The sequence below is a fragment of the Arachis duranensis genome, chromosome 2 (genome assembly GCF_000817695.3).
Source record: "Arachis duranensis cultivar V14167 chromosome 2, aradu.V14167.gnm2.J7QH, whole genome shotgun sequence".
Taxonomy (NCBI): Eukaryota; Viridiplantae; Streptophyta; class Magnoliopsida; order Fabales; family Fabaceae; genus Arachis; species Arachis duranensis.
This window is the reverse complement of record NC_029773.3, coordinates 82,787,465-82,808,900: the sequence shown is the minus strand read 5'-3', so window position 1 is coordinate 82,808,900 and position 21,436 is coordinate 82,787,465. Positions and strand designations below refer to the sequence as shown.

The window sequence follows — 21,436 nt, the reverse complement described above, 5'->3', positions numbered from 1 at the left end:
ACGTGGAAAGGATATTTCCATTGATTCCTCATTCACACTGGATAGGGCCACGAGCCCGCCACACGCCCCAACTCCCCAACAAATCTCAACCCTCCACGTGTATCTCTATCCAACGGTCCATAATTATTCATATTCCCAAAACACCCCTTAACACCACTACTTATATCCCCTTTACCCCTTCCCCATTTCCTCGCACCAAAGAAACTCTTAGAAGCCGCCATTACCACACTCTCCTTCTTCTTCGTCTTCTTCTTTTTCGTCTTCCCAAAATGGCCCTCTCTTGCTCCAAAGTCTCTAGCTTTTCTCTTTCACCTGTTTCTAGTGGTTGCGATGTTTCTGCGAACAGAAAGATCGCAGCTTTGAGCTTCTCTTCTTCTTCTAAGAGTAGGAGCTTCAAGGTTGTTGCAGCCGGTGGCGGTGTTGATGTTCCTTCTAAGCCACTCACTGGTGTGATTTTTGAACCTTTTCAAGAGGTTAAGAGGGATGCTTTTGCTGTTCCTGTAACACCAAATGTTTCGTTGGCTCGTCAGAACTACGCTGATGAATCTGAATCCGCTATTAATGAGCAGATTAAGTAAGAATTCTCATGATTTCTCACTTTTGTCTTGTATGGCTATCATAGTTTGTTGTTGTTATTAATTATTTTTATGATGAGATGATTTATTTGGTGTATGAATGCAGTGTGGAGTACAACGCTTCCTATGTGTACCACTCTTTGTTTGCATACTTTGACAGAGATGACATTGCTCTCAAGGGATTTGCAAAGTAAGTAACTTACATCTGTGAATTCACTTCTTCCGTTTCTGAAATGGAATTTAATTTTGAATGTATTGTATTTTGTTGAAAAATTGCAGGTTCTTTAAGGAATCAAGTGAAGAAGAAAGAGAGCATGCTGAGAAGCTTATGAAGTATCAGGTTGGTGTTGGAACTCTTGGCTTTAAGGATCATTATGTTATGTGTGTTATGTTTTAAATACCTTAGTGGTCAAAATTTTATTGAAAGATCTTTAGGAAAAGGGAGAGAAATGATTATAATCTAACAAAAACTAATTGATGTTGTATAGCCATATGTCCAAACTGTATTCCTAATGCTCAATTAATTAATTAAGATCACATACTTAGTGCCTTGAATGAATTGTTTTGAGTTTGCTAGTGTTGTTGGTTTCTACTTGGCTCTTATGATATATGTGTAATGAGATGTGTGATTCTGATTGGTTCAGAATGTTCGCGGCGGTCGGGTGACACTGCATCCCATCACCGGTCCTCCCTCAGAATTTGCACATGCTGAAAAGGGTGATGCACTCTATGGTAAGTTCTCAATAGTCATTTACCTTGATTTTTCTCTGTTTTCAGATTGATACAAATAGTGCTATTAGTTGTGTTCTGCAATATAATTTAATCTTATTTTGTGCTTGCTCATTTTCGTTTTTCTGTTTGATACAGCCATGGAATTAGCTTTGTCTTTGGAGAAATTGGTGAATGAAAAGCTTCTTTCTCTTCACAGTGTAATGCCTCTTATGCCTTTTTGCTGAGTTGAATTGTTTTTCAATATGCTGTCACATTATTTTTAAACTCTAGTTCTTAAGGTTAAATCTGTTCTTCATGAATCATAGGTTGCAGACCGGAACAATGATCCACAACTCGCCGACTACATCGAAAGCGAGTTTTTGTATGAGCAGGTATAACTTTGCTGAATTATGTCTACTTGAGATTTGAGGTTAACTAGAACTTGGATCCATAAAAGCACTAGATTTAGAACAAGAAGTGAATAAAATGAAAAATTCTTACATGGAAACAAGCTGAAGTTAGGGTGGATTATATTTGCATCATTACAAAGTGTAAAAATTAAATAAGGGTTTGTGTATAACATCTTTTGTTTTGGTTGGTACAGGTTAAATCAATCAAGAGGATTGCAGAGTATGTTACTCAATTGAGAATGGTTGGAAAGGGTCATGGTATGCACATAACCTATATAGATAGCTCCACTTACTTTTAAATTGCTTCTAAACATTTTCACACCAAACGTTCTAAGAAGAAAGAAAATGTCTAAAAGTGAAAAATGCTATGGTGTTGGGTTTCTGACTGAAATATGACTCTGCTTTTGTTGCTTGCAGGTGTGTGGCACTTTGATCAAGTTCTTCTCCATGAGGAAGCTCATGTATAATCTTGAACAGCCTGCTCTCCACAACTTGGCACTGTCTAAACTCTAAACGTTGTGTGTTGTTTCATAGTTGTACGATAGAACTAGTATTTGACTTGCGTAGATTCGTGTGTTATGAGATTTGCTTAAGATATTGATTAGTTTAATGATCTTTGTATTAATGTAGGAATTATGTGGTTGCTAGTGTCTGTCTAGAAGGCTAGAGAGCCTAGAAGTCAATATTGTGAAAGCATATCTATTTCTACTTTGTAGCTTGCAATTTCATCTTGTTGGAAATAAAAGTGATCTTGTACCGAAAAAAGAGCTTGTTATTTGTAGGATGCAAGTAGAACTATGAATTATGTGATGATTTTAATTTTTATTCAATGCCAATGATTAGTACATTGGTCTTATCATTAGGAGTATCTTATGAAGACAAAATGTTGACGGTGAGATTTGAGAAAGAGATGCTAAACATTAGTATTGATCAGGCTTCTTGTTGCATGAGAATTTTCAGCAAACTCCCTTGTTGCACTTTTTTATTTAGATATGGAAAGAAAAATCGTGGAGAACGCAATTATGAAGTGTATAGATATTTTAGGCAATTGTGGTGTCAGGAGCAAAAATCGTACCATCCAATTAGTTTAGCCAAAATTCAAATTCTCTCTCCTATACAACTCGGAAAGACAAATTATTTTTAATAAAAAAATCACACCCATGTCTAGCATCCATATTCTCCACATTCACGCACAATACATAGGCTGCTGTCATATCGAAAAAAATGAATATCATTATTATTTTTTATATTTATTTACTCTCCTATTCAACCTTCTCTCGAAGTAACTCCAAACGAAAGTATAAGAATTTTAAAATTCTTAATTTTTGATGGAAAATATGAAAAAAAGCGTTTATCTTTGACTTTGTAATATTCGAATCAAGAATTCTTTGTCTGACCAATTTTATTAATTTACAACTTCTTTACTTAAAACTTAAGAGAATGAAATTGGCCGTTATTATTATAATAAGGCTTTATACTTTCACTCTTACATTTCAAAAATACAAGAGCAAGATATTCTTAAAACTTGTATCCATTTAATGAAAAACTTAACAATCTTGCATTTTAATCAAACATGTCGCTTTTGTAAAAATGTCTTCAAATATCATTTTAACAAGAATTTTTCAATTGAATCCTTTTCTTCTTTTACAAGTTTACACGCATATACTCTTTGTCCATATATTTCTTTGTACCCACGAAGAAGGAGCTTACATGATCTGGGGGTTGAAGTTTCTTCCACTTATCTAGGGCAATAGATAAGACTATGGGTTTATGCTCATTCAGTCATTCTTATTTACGGGTTGAAATTTTTTTACAAATTTAATTTTATTTTATCTGAGAGCTGAGAATTTTTCGATTGTAACTCTAATCTCACTTTAAAATTCTCAACCCGACTCAATGTGATTTTATCCACAACAAAATCTTTTTTTTTTCAACCAAACACAATATTTAATTATTCTATAATTTCATAAATACATCAATAAAACAAAAATATAAAAAATTCAAATTCAAATTAAAAGTAATAAAATTATAATAAAATTCATGTTTATTCCAAAAATTATTTTAAGTAAGATTTATGAAAAAAACTATATTATAATATTAATTAAAGTGATTGACTTAGTAGATCTATAAATTTTTTAAAAAAGAGAATATATGAGCAATCCTATCCAATCAAATTGAATCACATTGAATACCCACAAATAAGACTAACCTATAATATCATGAAAAAACGTGAATGTAGAATGCATTGATATTAATTAATTAATAAACAATAATTTTCATATGGCCAATAGAATCTTAGACCTTGATTAAGTTTATAAAAAGACTTATACAAAATATATTTTTTATCCTTTTAAATAAGTAAATATGTAAAATTCTTCACATTTTAATTCTTTATAATTTTAAGAGAGGCTAATTCTTTATAAATTCTCCACTTATTAGTCTACCTTGTTTTCTCTTAATATTGGGTGATTGATCCCCCTTAACATCTTGGACTTTTATATCAAAATCTATACAAATTAATCATACAAATTTTAATATTATATTATAAAATATTTTTTTCCACAACTCTTTTCAACTTGACCATCTTCAACTACCACCTTCTCATTTCCACGTACATCATCATCGAGTTATATTCCATTTCCTACCTTTTTTTTCTCGTCTAGTATGCCACCTCTTCCTCTATACTCAACCTTACCCTAAACCAACAATAATGAAAACAATGACATCAACTCATCTATCACTCCTTAATTTTTCAATTTTTTTTTATTTTATTAAAATAATTGAATAAAATCTGTCTATAGATTATAAAAAAATTACTTTACTAAGTATAAAAATAATTTCTCAAGACATTTTATTTAGGGTTAAGTATGATTTTGGTCCCTAACGTAGGGGCCAAAAATTTATTTCGTCCCTCGACTTTTTTTCGTTTCAAAAAGGTCCCTGAGGTTCCGGTTTGTTTTAAAATCGTCCCTCGGACGATTTTACCCCTGTGGTCGTTAGGTTTAGATATGACTGTTGTAACGGATATGGGAAACGTTAATTAATATAAATAAATAATAATAGAAGGATTAAATCAAGAAAGTGAATGAATGTGAAGTGCAGGGGAGGGAGGAGTAACGATGGGAGATGCTGCTGAAGGTGGACGGCTAGGGTTCAGGAGACAGTGGCGTCCATGGCTTCCCAGAGCTCAAGAGCCTCACGTTTTCGTTCAGATGCAAAGGAGTTGCTTTATGGCCATGGTGAGAGGCCGATTTTGCGAACTTCATCGACGAAGGATAACCCTGGACGAAGATTCTGGGGTTGTGTATACTATAAGGTAAAGTGTTCTTCCTATTTTGCTATTGTGGGTCTGAAAATTTGGGATTTCTTCATATGTTTCTATGGCTCCTATTAGGTTCAGGATGGGTGTGATTTCTTCAGATGGACAGATCCGGAACCTGGTGGTGTTCACCAAGAGGTTGAATTTGCAAGAAATAGGAGGAAGATAACGAAGTTGAAGGCAAGATTGAAGGAGTTGGAGACGAAGCTTTGGGTTGTGGCTGCTCTATGTATTGCTGGGTGGGTGGGGTTTTTGTTCTTATTCCTGCAGAATCATTACAACTTAAAGCACCCGAATGGAATGCACTTAGGTTATAGATGATTTGGTAGGGAATGTTATGAGGTTTCCTGTGTTGTGTGGGTAGAGTTTGAGAGTATTCTGTGATGTTACAATGGTTTAGGGTTGTAGTATCTTTGAAACTGTTTGAATTAATGAAACTGTTTGAATTAATGAAGGAAAGTGTTGTTTACTGTTGCCCAAATTGTCACCTTCTTTAATGGTGGAGTTGTGTTATTTTGTAAAGTAAAAGTAGTTTATGAGCAAAGCAGAAAAACATTCAATACAAGATCTGAAATTTCAATAATTAGTAATGGAATATTTCATTTGATGAGTAGTTAAAACATACAAAAATATTTTGTAGTTGCCTTCACATGCCTAGTACCAAAAAACAGAGAAGCAACACTTCAAGTTTTATCAGGAACTTAATGCCAAAATACAATTCTCAAACCAAAAAACAGAGAAGCAAGACTTCAAGTTTCCTCAGGAACTTAATAACAAAATTACAGTTCTCAAACCAGAAAACAGAGAAGCAACATTTCAAGTGTCCTAAGGCACTTAATACCAAAATAAAGTACCAAGATTAAAAACACTGCTTGCAAGTCATCAATACAAAAGTCACAAAATATTCCACACTCAAATCCTAAAGATTTCCCCACTGAGATGGGGGTAACTTGGCCATCAACCTCAACTTCTGCAGGGGTAGATGAGGTGCACTGCATTGAATGACAGAAAAGGGCCTCTTCCTCACAGATGGCTGGCTAGGAGGCTGTTTGTTGCTGGTGGAGGTTGCAGTAGATGCAGCCTTGTTGTTGGGCTGGGCCACGGTGTTGGGCTGAGTGGAAGCTTTCTTGGGCTTGGTGGAAGCTTTCTTGGGCTTAGGTGCTTCTGTGGTGGGCCGGGCTTCACGTTTTTTGGGCCTTGTGGGGTTTTCCTGGTATGAGATGCTGGCAGATTGGGTGGTGATAGTGTAGTATTCCTGTTTCTCCCTCCCAAAACTGTCTGACCAGGTGCCAGCTTAGGTGCATTCTTGTTGGCTCTTTTGGTTGAAGTTTAGGCCTACAATGAAAATGTAAATCATAGAGAAAGTTACACACATATCATATAGTAGTTAAATTATATATATGGCTTAAATAATGGTAGTTGAACCCTAGAATAGCATTTCACAACCCCTCTTACCCTCTTCTTAGGTTGCCTGCAGCCGCTCTTCTTGTGACCAACTCCACCACAATTGGAGCATCTTTGGACTTCTCCCCTCCGTGACATATGAGTTTGGCTTCTATTGTCTTCATCTGCAGCCCCTCTTTTCCTCTTCTTCACCGGTCTGTGGCTTGGCCTCCTGTATGGAGGTGGAATGACATTATCATATTGAGTCCTCTCCCATAGCTCCGGGCCGTTTACAGGGTGTATCACCTCCTGGTAGCACCTGATGTAGGCCTCCTTCTTGTAGCAGTCATCCACATATGACTCCAAATTAAGGCCTTTGAAGGTGATGCAGCTGATGGCATGAGGACAAGGAATCTCACTCATTTGCCATTTCCTGCAAGAACATTCACCAGCAGCAAGATCCACAACATACTTATCTAGACCACACATTACCTCGTAGTTGCTAGCAGATGACCAATAAGGCCTCCAGTCCCTAGCTAAGCTTGCCCGTTTTTCTAATTTCTTCCTAATCATTGGCATAATGTTTCCTGGATAATTAAGAACCCTTTCCCTATTTGCAGCCCATCAAGTCATCATATAAACCCTAATATCCTCTAACATGCTCACAATTGGTTTCTCTCTTGCTTCTACTAACACAGCATTGAAACTCTCACTCATATTATTAACAAGACTATCACATTTAGATAGGAAGGTAAACCTGGATCTTGACCAGAACCTTGGTGGAATGCTATTCAGATGTCTAAATGCTCCCTCATTCAGAACTCGCAAATTTTTCATCTCCTTCTCCCAGCTCTGCCAATGACTTGCTTTAGCACACCTCCACATCTTGTTCTTTAGCTCTAAACCAGGAAACTTCTTCCTGAAGTTGCTATAGAGATGCCTAACACAGAACCTGTTATCCACCCCTGGAATGACCTCTTCAAACGCCGGCAATAAGCCCTGTTTTCAAGAAGGTAATATTTCAAATTGTTAGTTCATTTATAAATGTATACAAGGGCAACTTGCATAGGCTTATATATGGTGAGTTACCTTTTGCTGATCAGACATAAACGTGCACTTTGCAAGATTGTGTGGGCCTAAGTCATCGGACAGGTGACGCAGAAACCATACCCAAGAGTCCTTAGTCTCCGCCTCAACAACCGCATATGCAATTGTAAGAATCTGGTCATTTGGGTCTCTTCCGACTGCAGTCAACAGTTGACCACCTTGAGGGGTTTTCAAGAAGCAACCGTCCAGCCCAATGAACCTTCTGCAGTGTTGAAAACTTTTCTTGCAAGCATCAAAGCATACATACATTCTTTGGAAAACACAATAGTTCATCAGTTCTGCATTCTGTCGCTCTTGAGCAAAATCTGGTGATCGAATTACCTTCAGAATCACTGTGGAACCTGGATTTGTTCTTTGGAGTTCATGGCAGTAGTCGTTTATTCGCTTGTACTGCTCCCTAAAGGTGCCCTGTATCTGACTCAAAGCCTCCTGTTTTGAATTAGCTGCCATTGCCTTTGTAACGGTCAGGTTCCATTTTTTGTGAGCCTTTGCAACCAGCTCCTTCACCTTGATCTTTGGGTTGGATTCAACTCTTTTCTTAAACTGGCTACCCAACCATTTGCTGTGCATAATCCCAACCCGGTGTGTCTGCATGCAAGAATGTTGAAGATTCATGCTTCTTAGTTTCCCAGTGGACTCCTCACCGACCCTGTGTGCATATAACCAAAAGGGGCAACCTTTCTGACAAACAGCTCGGACCCTCACCAAGTCGCACTTCTTGAATTTAATGTTCCTAGCTGTGTTGACTGCATAGGCCGCCACTGTGTCCTTGAACTCTTGCCGAGATTCATACAATGTACCCACCTTCCATTGGTACTTTCCCATGTCCTTTTTTGTCTTATGCACTGGAAACCTTTGCCCCCCCTCCTCAGCATCATACTCCCCATCATCAGCACCCATCCCTGCTCCTGCAATTACATGGTCTTGCTCCAATTCATCACTGTCAACTGCATCCTCATCATCCAAGTCACTTGTGACAACCTTTTTGCCCTTCTCCACATTACAGTCCTTTGGCACAGCATTATCTTCACTGAATCCACTTTCATAGTCGTACACCTCATCATTATTAGTGAAGTGGATGTCTTCCACACTGTTTTCCTCTTCATTAGATGGCAAGTATGTTGGGTCATCACTGTCTTCACCACTGCTAACATCATCACTAACCGCCTCACGTCCCTCTTGGCCTAATTCCACTCCACCATCTTTATTCTCGCATTCTTGTTCACCAGCAACCCTAGCTCCATCACTGTTATCTACATTGCCTTCGAACACCACTAAATCCATACCACCACCCAAGGGTTTCTCACTCTGGCCACCTACCTTCTCTCCCCCCATGTCTAGAAAACCCACCTCCGAAAATCCCTCCGCATCCTCAACCTCATGCACCACAAACAGATCAACAAAGCCTCTCCTCCCTGCTATGGTAGACATTTCAATTGCCTCTGTGTCACCTACCAACAGCTTCGAGTGATGCTCATAATCATCCTCAGTTGGGTCTTTGTACCATAACGCAGAAATGTTGGATTTCATATATCCAAGCTGTCTCAGTTCCTCGTATGTCTCAAACACACTCCACCGATCGCCGTCAATGTCCTCCACAACTGTACATTGACCCTTCAGGTACTTGAGCACACCATTTTCATATCCAAAGAACCCTCCATGGTGCACCCGCATGTTGAAGAGCGCCATCTCCTTCCCGAAAAACCCTATTAATCAACACAGGGACTTAGTCAACCAAATATGAACAACAACAACTACAATCAGTTCAAACCCTATTAAGAATCGAGAAATTATATTCACATAATGCTTACCTCGCCAAGGAATTTTTGTTGGACGAAGCCAACTTAACGACCCAGGAAGTTTTCCGGCAACCTCTCTCAAGCTACCAACGCCGGACGTCGCAGGAAGGCCTTCCAAGGGTTTCGCACAATCGTTTCACACAAACGTTACACTCTGGGGTCCTATTCTCAGGCAAAGCGTGGCTTAGGAAAGAAAAATTTTCTTTTGCGGGAAGTAATACCAACCATCAAGGACATTTTCGTATTAAAAATTTATTTTTGGTGGCAAAGGACGATTTTAAAACAAACCGGAACCTCAGGGACCTTTTTGAAGCGAAAAAAAGTCGAGGGACGAAATAAATTTTTAGCCCCAACGTTAAGGACCAAAATCATACTTAACCCTTTTATTTACATTCTATTTTCAAAATGTACAAAAAGAATTATAAGATATCTCTAAATTCTCAACCAAATAATTAGCTGTATATAATAAAAGTGTGTGGTGTTCTACTACTAAACATAGAAGAGCATTGCAGCCATTGGCCGAAAATGTTGGTATCCACCACAATCCACAAAGGTCAAAAGATTCCATCTTGTAAAAGACACAATACTTTTGTCTTTTTTGTCAGTGTCTTTGTTGCCACCGCAACATGGACCAGAGATTCCCACTCTTTTCGCCTTCACACCACTTAGACCACGAGCTCGCCACACGCCCCTCCCAAACAACCAATCTCAATCATCCACGTGGCCCTCAAATCCGACGGTTCACATACTAATTCTGTTTCCAAAAATGCCCCTCGCCATAACTACTTATATCCTCTTTACCCTTTCCTTGTTCTTCGCCCTCTTCCCAGTTCAGACTCCAGAGCTACCTCCATTACCACCCCATCTTCCATTTCCTCTTCCTTTCTTTTATTCAAACACATTTCCCAATACCCTCTTCATTGTTCTTTCCAAAATGTCCCTTTTTGTCTCCAAAGTTGCTTCTTTTGTTGTTGTTCCCAGAAAGCTTTCTGAATTTTCTTCTTCTCACTGGTGTGATATTTGAGCCATATGAAGAGGTGAAGAAAGATGCTCTTGCTGTTCCTCTAACACCAAATGTTTCGTTGGCTCGACAGAACTATGTTGATGAATCTGAATCTGCTATCAATGAGCAGATCAAGTAAGTGATTGTTCCCCATAATCAAATCCATCATATTTCTTCCTTTAAGTTTTAATTTTTAGTGTTCTGTTGCGGATCATGATTTTATTCTACGTATATATAAAATTGTTATCTTACAAAGAGACAATTTTGGTATGCATTATAGTTTGGTTATTATTTATTTTGATTTATAATTTTGATTTTATTATTATTATTTTTTTGCTATTTTTCGTCCTGATTTGCTACTAAAATTTTCTCCATTTCAAAAGTAAATATTTTTTTTGATAAGTTGTAAAATGAATGTAGTTAAACATAAATTTTATGTAAATATATTAATTTCTCAATTTATTAAAAAAATAAATAAAGTGAAGGTTCATTATGTACAATGTTTCCTGTGTGTACCACTCCTTGTTTGCATAATTTGACAGAGATAGATGACATTGCTCTCAAGGGTTTTGCAAAGTAAGTAACATACATCTCTGCCTTCACTTCTTCCATTTCTCACATGGGATTTAAGTTTGAGTGCATTGTATTTTGTTGAAAATCGTAGGTTCTTTAAGGAATCAAGTGAAGAAGAAAGAGAGCATGCTGAGGAGCTCATGAAGTATCAGGTTATATTCTCTTAAGTGATGCATTATTATATTGATTCTGGAATGTACTATATTAATCTACTAAGTTTATATAGCAACAGACTAAGAGAGAGGAATAAACTACTAAACTAGTGTTACATACTTATCGATGTATTGAATTGTTGAGTTTGATAGTGACATAGTGTTGTTGATTGGTACTCTCTTCTTATGGTGATTGTGATGAGTTGTATGGTTTTGATTGGTTTAGAACATTCGCGGTGGTCGAGTGATACAGCACCCTATCACTAGTCCTCCCTCAGAATTTGCACATGCTCAAAAGGGTGATGCATTGTATGGTGAGTTCTCAATTTTGTTTGCAGATTGAAACAAACAGTGCTATAAAGTTATCTTATTTAGTTATCCGAATCATTATCTATGCTAATTGTTGATTGTTTGTTTTGTTCTTTTATGCTTTGATTCAGCAATGGAATTAGCTCTGGCTTTGGTTGAATTTTTTTCTAATGTGAATCACATTATCTTTGCTATGATCAAGTGACTAATGAATTCATGAGTTATACTGTTCTTCATGAATTTATAGGTTGCTGACTGTAACATCGATCCACAATTATGCGACTTCATTGAGAGCGAGTTTTTGGATGAGCAGGTAAAATTCTACTGAAGTGAAAGGCAATGAATTTAGAACAAGAAATTATGAATAGAACTGAAAATTTGTGCAATGTTTCAGATGATAAAAAAAACTGTGTACAAATCCAGATATGTTGTTAAGTGGAATCATTTCTATAGGCCTAAACTCTCAAAGTGGTGTTTGAATAGTAAACCAAACAAGGAATGGAAAGTGAGCATGTGATTTTATATAGGTTAAATTATTCTCGTAGCCATTATAGATTTTTTAAATTTATATTTGGGTCTTTATATTTAGAAGTTTTTAATTAGATTTTTACATTAACTTTAAATTTGCAATTAGCTCTTTTTTAAATTTATAATTATGTCTTAGTATATTTTATAAGTTAAACATTTTTAGAATAATAAAAATATAATTATAAATTTAAAATTAGTATAGAAGTTCAATTAAAAACTTTTAAAATATAAAATTTTTAATTATAAATTTAGTAAAATTATATGAATCTGAGGAATTTAACCTTTTATATATAAACATGATTGAACTCTGAAACCTTGCCTTATTTATTTACTTCTCTCTGCTCCTTCCATACCCATATTCCTATTTTGGACCATCTAGAAAAAATTTGTATCACTTGGTTGCATTCAAAATTCAAGTTGGCCTAAAACATAGAATCAAATATGAAGACTTATTATTGGTCCTTTCCTTGTTGCTGCTGCCATACTGAGGAGAGGTAGATTGAATAATTTTCCACATAACTTGTATATCTTCATATTCACCATAAGATTCCATGTCCTCATACAGATTATTAAGAATCCCCTTTCTGTGCCCTGCATGGAGAAAATTTAAAGGATCAAAACTAAATCAGAAATCAATAAGTTGGAACAGAACTTTCTTGTTTTTTTTACTGTTCAAGTTGTCATGTGTACAAAAAAGGTTGTTAAAGTTGTGCTGTTATTGAAAAAAAAAGATTTAATTTTACTTTATACTATATTTTTTTAGTCTCTAAAGTTTGACAATGTACAAATTAATCTCTCCTACATCATCTAATGGTATAGATTATCTAAAATAAATGTATCACTATCAATCTCTCCTTAATTTTCTTGAATATGCAAATTTTAAAGTTGATCTATATATATATATATTGCCAACTGAGTTATGAGTCATATCCAACAAGAATTCATATGATTATACAAAGTTTCTTTAAAGATGCATAGGAAATTCACAATTTATTAGCTAATAATACGAATCTAAAGTAACTTGTTGCTTACTCTGAGGTTTGAACCTGAAATGTGAAGTGAGTTTACTACTTAGGATGATACTTTTTGTTGAAAAGATAGAGAAGCACTTGTTGAAGCAGCATAACCCTTTCTTCCACTTCACCATTTCTTTTCTAAGTAGCTACTAACCCTGCTTCTCTTCTTTGCATCTTGAAGCCACCATATTTATATATGCACACCATGCCCTTCATGGAAATACTAATCTTAGTCTTATCAAGTTCTTAAACAAATATTGGATCCTACTATATAGCATCAAATATCATTAAAGAATTCAGTTGGTTTCATAATCCTAATTAACCTTTGACCTATTGTTAAAGTAAATAATGATGATGTTTCATTTATATGGAATATTTAAGTTGATTATGGTCTATTTATTCATAAATTGATATATCAACTTTATTTTATTTATTTATTATTATTTTAACAAAACTGACAATTTTAGCTTAAATGTTACTTTATGAATTGAATTGATTAAGTATAATTCAAATTCAGTAAAGTAGTGTTGCATAAACATACGATAATTGTTAATATTAAATTATTAAAGTAAGAAATTATATATATTTTGTTATGTATGTTGAAGTTATCACTTATTACCACGCAACAAACACATAATTATATCTATTATAAAGTATACTTGGCTTAAAAATGTCTTCAATACTAAACCGACCATAATAAGGTAGTTTATTGAATTTAAATTTATCAATGGCATTTGAATATGTTGCAGGGGTTAAAGTAAACTAAATAATAAGTAATATCTAATTTGGATTTTGTTACTTTTTCTTATCTATCTTACCAAATATTCTCAATTTAATAGTATCTAATAGGAAATAAAAATGGGAACCCTGATCAAGTAGTTGGTTGATTTATCTCCAATATGTTTCTACTTGGTTCTTTCTCTATAATATATACTCTAGTGTGTGGCGTATAACAAAACATACTAACAATTAATTTAATCATGTTAAATGTATACTAAAATTAATTATCAAATATATTATAAAATATATATTAAAAATAATTTAAATAATATTTATATTTGTATATAAATATATAATAATAAATTTTATTATTAACTAATTTTAATATATACATAATATTTTGATATTAATTATGGTATGTTAAGAAAGATAATATTCACAATCATGTTATTGAAAAGAAAGAGAGGAGAAGTACAAATTTAAAAGTGACTTAATTATTATGTTAACATAATCGTTGGTTTAGGTAAATACAATTGGGAGAGTCAGAGTGAGACTGTTCATGAGAACTGTTTTAGGTGAATGGTTTTCTGATTTCTCAACTGCTCACTACTGTGTAGATCTGGCATCTGGGGGTAGAAATGTCAATTTTAATTGACATATAAAACTACTACTACTACTACTATTATTATTATTATTATTATTATTATTATTATTATTAGGTAGTAGCTTTTCGATTTTTAGAAATATTTATAAAAATAATAAATTTTATTAATTATTTAACATTGTAATATATATATGACGTGTTCTAATAAAGTGGATACCTTTAGCGTGACTATTGTGACTATTGTAACTATATTTTGACTCAATACTATTGCAACATGTGACTGTTTGTTCCTAAAACTAATCTTGGTAAATGTTTTTCTATAGTTTAGAGAAAATTATGTTAATGTTGCAAGTGTGAGGAATGTTGAAGTTAGTCCCATATCGAAGAAAGTAAGGAAGAGTGAGGAGTTTATAAGATGAGAGACCCATTAACTTGATACTTTAAGATTTTGAGTTGGATGTAGTGTCTTCTCATCACGGTCGATCTAGTGAACATAATCAATTCTTAAATATATTATTAGATAGTTTTTAATATTATCACATGTATTTTAATAAAGTTTATATTTTATAATTTTTCTATTATCGTATCACTTTTTATTCTTTTATATAATTTTTAACTTTATATTTTTATCTCTTTTAACTCTTTATTTCTATATAAATCACTGTATATAAGTTAATTTTTATTCTTATTGTTATTTATATTTATTATATAAATCAGTTCACTTCATACATCTTTTTTTTATCATCTTTAACATAATTTTATGCCTTTTATTCTTTTTCATTCATTTTGCTAATATTTTATACAATTATGTAATAAATTTAGTTAATGACTATAATTCTTTATTTTAGTTTCTAAACAATTAATTTATTATATATTTGGTGATAAAGTCTTAAAAGGCTAATTTTTTTGTATATTAAAAAAATTTTGGTGTAATACTCAATTATTAAATTTTATGGTATTTTTTAAAATTGTAGAAACAAGACAATACACTCCCTTTGTATTGATAATACGTATTATCCTGCTTCTACAATTTTAAAAAATACCATAAAATCTAATAATTAGGTATTACATCAAAATTTTTTCAATGTACAAAAAAAGAACTCATTAGTTATATATTGTTCTTGTCGCTTAGCTTATATATATAGCCTTTTTTTTCAAAAATTTATATTTTTAATATTATTTAATTATAACAATAATAATAAAAATGCATGATGTTATAATAATTCATGAAAAAGTAGATGTTATTTTTAATTATTAAAATATCATATTCATATTTGTATTGCATTTAATATTTTTTTTTGCATTATAGTATTTAAATATAACAAAGAAGAAAGACAAAAAAATAACAAACAAAAATGACTACTTAGAATAAATTTTAATTGAATATATTCATAATTTTATTTCAAATCAAATTTATTTATAAATTTTTTAATTGTATAATAATTAAATTTTATATCAATTTCTATATTTTATAAAAGTACATATTCAATTATTTTATTTTTATGCAATGCTTGGGTATAAACCTAATATATATTAAAAGAAAAGCTACGATAATTAATTATTAGACATTTGGCATTTTCTAGTTTAAGGAATAAGATTATTTTTTCTAAACAGCATAGTCTTTTATTTTTTATTATGTTATAATTTTTTTTATCTCCTTGTATATAATTTTTTATTTTTTTATTAGAGAAAAAACTTTCTGCCCTACAGTATCTCGAAAGATAACGAGGTTTTCAACAAAAAATACACTTTTTAACTTTTGATATTTACTTTTATAAGACTGATTAGCCCATCTATCAATATTTTCTCTTTATATTAACGGAATAAGCGCCTACAAGATATGTTAAACTGTTGATTTATCTATTAAAAACTAACTAGAATTGACAAATTCTTTTTTATTAGAAATCTCGTTGTCTTTTAAGAATAATTGTCAAGACCGTTTTTTTTTATACTTTTGTTACCTTTTTTAAATACATTAGCTAAATTTATGGTGTAAAACTAAAAAATATTATTGATTTTTAAATTATTTTTATTTATAAAAATTGAATAAAGAATATATTAGTAATTAACGTGTTACATAAGTATGTTTTAAAAAGAGATCATTAATAAAGGAACTAATTAGCCCCACGAAATTAAATATCAAGAACCGAAAAATAGCTTTTCTTTGTCGAGGATTTTTCAAAAAAAATTATCAGGGATCATGATGGATATTTTCTTTTTGACTATGTCAGAGAATTTTTTATTCTCATGTAATGAGTTTGAAAAACTTCAATTTAATTTTAATGATGAACAAATATTATTGAAATATTTAATTACAAAATTATTAATTTGATTTTATTTAACATATGTTAATTAATAATTTTGTGATGCAGATTTTAATTGGGCCGAAAATAAAATTTTGGTACAAACCCAATTATACTCATCCTTGATTTAATGCAAGAATACATTGATGAGCATGGCTGAATTGATTTTGGGGCGAAACAAAATTAATGAGCCCAAGTGTTTCACTATTTGCTCAGCCTTAAATGTCCAAATTAAATTGTGGTTGAACCTAGTTGTTATAATGGGCCAAATTGATTTTGTTATTGTTACAAGCCCAAGATCTATGCTAAGATCCAATGCTTGATCCAAAATCCATCAGGAAAGCAAATATTATCATTTGCCTGATGTCTTCAACGGATCCCTTCTCTAAGCATGTGATGGAACTCAAAGTTTTATTTAGAAGAATTAATACATGCATTGGAAACATAAGCGAGAGAGAAAGTATGAGTGACATGATTGATTTGCTTTGTACTACACGACACTCAAGCAAGGGAAGTAAAAGCAACTTTCTCCACTTAATTTGTTTAACTTTACTTAATTGCTACTCTTCCATTTGCTTCTTCTCTCTCATCTCTTTCTTCTCTTTCGGTCATTATCCAGGAAACTATGGAAGCAAAAATGAGCTACCGAAGTGAAGGAAGAACACGCTACAAGACCATCATGATGATGGCAAAAAAACATAACAAAATAAAAGTATGTTGTGGTTAAGATTATCACCAAAAATGGTAAGATTCAGTGAGGTAATCTCGAGCTCTTCATACTCAAAAAGAAAGAAGAAGATTCGGCCAGCAAGGAAGAAATTCTTGGAGGCATGGCTTGTCTTTGATTCTGCTCAACCACCACAGGAAATAGCTAGAGTGGCAAAGTGATGGAAGAGACAGAGATTGGAGCAGATGAAGCCATCATCATCATGAAGCATCAAGGGCCAGAAATCCATCTTGGAGAGCAAGCCAAGGATGGAGCGCTCGGATTGATGAAGAGTGATGACCAAAGAAGAACTAGAGGTATTTGCATGTTTGGTTTTGCATGAGTTACCTCTTCTCTCTCTGTGGCCGAACCGGTTCTGTTTTGAAGGAAAAAAAAAGTTAAGCTTGGTTTTGTTTCAACTGTGAAGGCTTTTCTTCTCTATAAAAGGGGTGAACAGTCACGGTTTGATTCAAGGAAGAAAGTTTGAGAGTGCAAGGCACAGAAGTCTTATAGCTACCTAAGCTTACAGATTTTCTTCTCCTTCAATGTATTCTGTTTTATATTTTTCTGTTTAATTTTGTCATGTCTTGAGTCTCATGGAAAAAGGCAAACAATGAGGTTTGTATGAAAAAGCCATAGAGCGGAAAAAGGCAGAGAGTGCAAAATTAAAAGAAAAAGCCATAGATGTTCTTAGAGTTTCTTTGTTCATCTATGTTGTGTTTCATGATTCTGTGGGAATTTCCTTGTAAGTTGGGTTAGCACTTTACAGTTTGTAATCAGGTTGATTATAGTGAAATTCCATCATGGTTGTGATGGAGACTGGATGTAGGCTGCATTGCACTTAGCAGCTGAACCATGATATATCTGGGTGTAACTCTCTTTCTCTCCTACTCCATTTCTGTTTCTACTGTCCAGGAGCAAAAACCTAAAATATCTCGTGCCAAGTGACGAGACAAAAATAAAAGTCTCGTGGCTAGGGACGAGACAAAAACAGAAAAGTCTCCTCAAAGACCAGAAGGTGTAATCAAGCAAAAAAGGGGCTAAGATTCAACCCCCCTTCTCTTAGCCACTGAAACCATCAATTGGTATCAGAGCTTGGTCTCAAAGAGATCAAGCTTTGCAGCTTGGAGAAAAGATCCACATGGTAGAAAATAGTGGCTCAAATCTGGTGTCCTACAATCTCACAGAAGGACAGTCAAGCAACAGACCTCCTCTTTTCAATGGAAAAAACTACACCTATTGGAAGGAGAGAATGAAGATCTTTGTGCAAGCAGTAGACTACAGACTATGGAAGATTATCCTGGAGGGTCCTCAATTTTCGATCAACACAAGTGCTGAAGGAGTAGTCACTCTTAAGCCTGAAGCAAGCTGGACCGAAGAAGATAGAAAGAAAATAGAGCTAAATGCCAAGGCTGTTAATCTACTCAACTGTGCTATCAGCTTTGAGGAGTACCGACGGGTATCACGATGCACAACAGCAAAGAAAATCTGGGATAAATTGTAAATCACTCATGAAGGAACCACCATTGTAAAGAAGACTCAGATAGACATGTTAAACAGGGAGTATGAAATGTTTACAATGAAGGAAGGAGAATCCATTGATGAACTGTTCGAACGGTTCAACACCATCATTGTGGGCTTGGATGCTATGGGAATAATACATTCCGATTATGTGCTTGTGAGAAGAGTGCTGAGATGTCTCACTAAAGAGTGGGAAACAAAAGCTTTAATTATTTCTGAAAACAGTAATCTTGATTCCATGACACTTGATGATTTGAGAGGGAACCTTCTTGCTTTTGAAAACACTTATTTGAAAAAATAGTCAAAAAAGAAAGGAATTTCTTTTTCTTCTGTAACTAACCCCTTGGATGATGAATCCAGTGATAACTCCTCTGAAAATGAATTTGTGTTGTTTGTCAAAAAATTCAGGAAAATGATGAAGTTCAAAGGCAAAGAAAGCAGCTCAAGGAAAATGAATCAAGATCTTAGCAAAGTAACTTGTTACAACTGCAAGGAAATGGCGCATTTCAAATCTGATTGTCCCAAGTTAAAGAAAAAGGAGGAGAAAAAATGAGGAAAGAAGAAGGGTCTAATGGCATCATGGGAAGACTTGGAAAATGATTCAGACAGTGATGAAGAATTTGAGACCAAGTCACAGCCTTGTCTCATGGCAAATCATGTAGATCAGGTATTCTTTCAAAATCCTGACACTGAAGACCTTCATCTCATGATAGACCACCTTTCTGAAAAAATAAGATGTTTTCTGCTTGATAATCAAGATCTTGAACAACAAATTGACATTCTTAAAGCTGAAAATAATTTTCTCAAAGAAAAGCTAAGAGAGGCCGAAACTGCTTGTGATCTTGTGGAAGAAAATAAGCAGTTGAAAGCTCAACTTAGAAGTTCTGAAAGTGATAATTCGATAGTTGCTTATGTAAACTGTTTTAAGAAAAATGAAGAGTTGCTGAAAAAGGTTAAAAGTCTTGAACATGACTTAACCAAATTTACTCAAAGTTCTGAAAATCTAAATCAAATATTGGCTAGTCAAAAATCACTCTTTGATAAAGCTGGTTTGGGGTTTTACAAATCTGATAAGAAACATTCTTTTAAAGATAGAGCTTCTTCCTCTAATGACACAAGGTTTCAAGATCCCACATACTTTAACAAAACAGCAACTCCAAGGTTTTGTAGGTTATGTAACCGAAGTGGTCATTTTCCCGTTCAGTATTTCTTTGGTGAAAGAATGATTGGTGATAAAGTTTACAAAGTTGTTTTTTATTACAATGATTTAAGATATAGGAGATGGTTTAACGTGAAAGGATCCAAGAAAATTTGGATACCTAAGGTCACTTGAGCTTATTTTGTAGGTGTGCCTAGCATCCAAGAGGAAGGAGAATATGTGGTACATGGACAGCGGATGCTCTAGGCATATGATCGGAAAGACAACCTTCTTCATAAAGCTTGATGAATATGGTGGAGGACTTGTCACTTTCGGTGATGATGGAAAAGGAAAGATAGTGGCCGTTGGAAAAGTTGGTAAAAGCTTTTCATCTTGTATAAATGATGTTCTTCTTGTAAATGGTTTGAAACATAATTTACTTAGTGTAAGTCAATTGTGTGATTTAGGGTTTGAAGTAATCTTTAGAAAATTTATATGCTTGGTTGTTTGTGAAAAAACTGGGGATATTCTTTTTGAAGCAAAGAGATGCAACAATGTGTATGGATTAACTCTTGAGGACTTGAAAGAACAAAATGTAACATGTTTTACATCTCTTGAATCTGAAAAATGACTATGGCATAGAAAGTTGGGTCATGCTAGCATGTACCAAATTTCTAAGCTAGTGAAGAAAAATCTAGTTAGAGAAATTCCTAAAATCAAATTTGATAAGGATCTTACTTGTGAGGCTTGTCAATTAGGCAAACAAGTTAAATCCTCTTTTAAACCAAAAGATGAAATTTCAACCAAGAGGCCATTAGAGATGTTACACATTGATCTTTTTGGTCCAACAAGAACACAAAGTCTAGGAGGTAAATACTATGGTTTGGTAGTGGTAGATGATTACTCTAGATTTGGTTGGGTACTTTTTATTGCTTATAAAAATGATGCTTTCCATGCTTTCTCAACCCTTTGCAAGAAAATTCAAAATGAAAAAGATTTAAAAGTGGCTCATTTGAGAAGTGATCACGGAAAAGAATTTAAAAACCAATACTTTAAAAAATTCTGTGATAACTTTGGAATTACTCATAATTTTTCATGCCCTAGAACACCTCAACAAAATAGGGTTGTTGAAAGAAGGAATAGAAGCCTTCAAGAAATGACTAGGGCTATGTTATGTGAGAATGAGGTTCCTAAATTTTTATGGGCTGAAGCCGTAAATACGGCATGCTATATTTTGAATAAGACAATAATTAGAAAAGGATTGAAAATAACTCCTTATGAGCTATGGAAAGGAACCCCTCCAAATCTTAAGTACTTTCATGTTTTTTGATGCAAATATTTTGTGCTTAACAACAAAGAAAATCTTGGTAAATTTGATCCAAAATCTTATGAAGGAATGTTTGTTGGATACTCTACCACTAGTAAGTCCTATAGGATTTATCTCAAAGAACATAGAACCATAGAGGAATCCATACATGTCACTTTTTGTGATTCTAACTTAATTCCCAGTACTGTGATAGATAATGATTCAGATTGTGAAGAAGCTGGAACAAGTAAAG

At 33.8% G+C, this 21,436-nt stretch overlaps 2 protein-coding genes and 1 pseudogene across 2 annotated transcripts; all 3 read left to right on the top strand.

Moving 5' to 3' along the window:
* Window positions 1–200: 200 nt before the first annotated feature.
* Window positions 201–2,461, top strand: LOC107475384 (ferritin-2, chloroplastic). Its single transcript, XM_016095016.3, has 8 exons — window positions 201–574; window positions 682–765; window positions 855–915; window positions 1,220–1,307; window positions 1,443–1,504; window positions 1,613–1,678; window positions 1,891–1,954; window positions 2,114–2,461. Exons 1-8 carry the CDS (start codon window positions 270–272, stop codon window positions 2,161–2,163), a joined length of 780 nt encoding a protein of 259 aa, XP_015950502.1. The 5' UTR covers window positions 201–269; the 3' UTR covers window positions 2,164–2,461.
* Window positions 2,462–4,868: 2,407 nt separating this feature from the next.
* Window positions 4,869–5,336, top strand: LOC107475396 (uncharacterized). Its single transcript, XM_016095027.1, has 2 exons — window positions 4,869–5,012; window positions 5,091–5,336. The coding sequence occupies exons 1-2, from the start codon at window positions 4,869–4,871 to the stop codon at window positions 5,334–5,336; spliced, it is 390 nt and encodes a 129-aa protein (XP_015950513.1).
* Window positions 5,337–9,829: 4,493 nt separating this feature from the next.
* Window positions 9,830–18,269, top strand: LOC107475397 (ferritin-3, chloroplastic-like; annotated as a pseudogene).
* The last annotated feature ends 3,167 nt before the right edge of the window (window positions 18,270–21,436 follow it).

Coding starts and splice junctions, on each gene's coding strand:
- LOC107475384 (XM_016095016.3), top strand. CDS start 270: ATGGCCCTCTCTTGCTCCAAAGTCTCTAGCTTTTCTCTTTCACCTGTT. Junction 916..1,219: donor AGAAGCTTATGAAGTATCAG/GTTGGTGTTGGA, acceptor TGATTGGTTCAG/AATGTTCGCGGCGGTCGGGT. Junction 1,505..1,612: donor AGCTTCTTTCTCTTCACAGT/GTAATGCCTCTT, acceptor CATGAATCATAG/GTTGCAGACCGGAACAATGA.
- LOC107475396 (XM_016095027.1), top strand. CDS start 4,869: ATGGCTTCCCAGAGCTCAAGAGCCTCACGTTTTCGTTCAGATGCAAAG. Junction 5,013..5,090: donor GGGGTTGTGTATACTATAAG/GTAAAGTGTTCT, acceptor GGCTCCTATTAG/GTTCAGGATGGGTGTGATTT.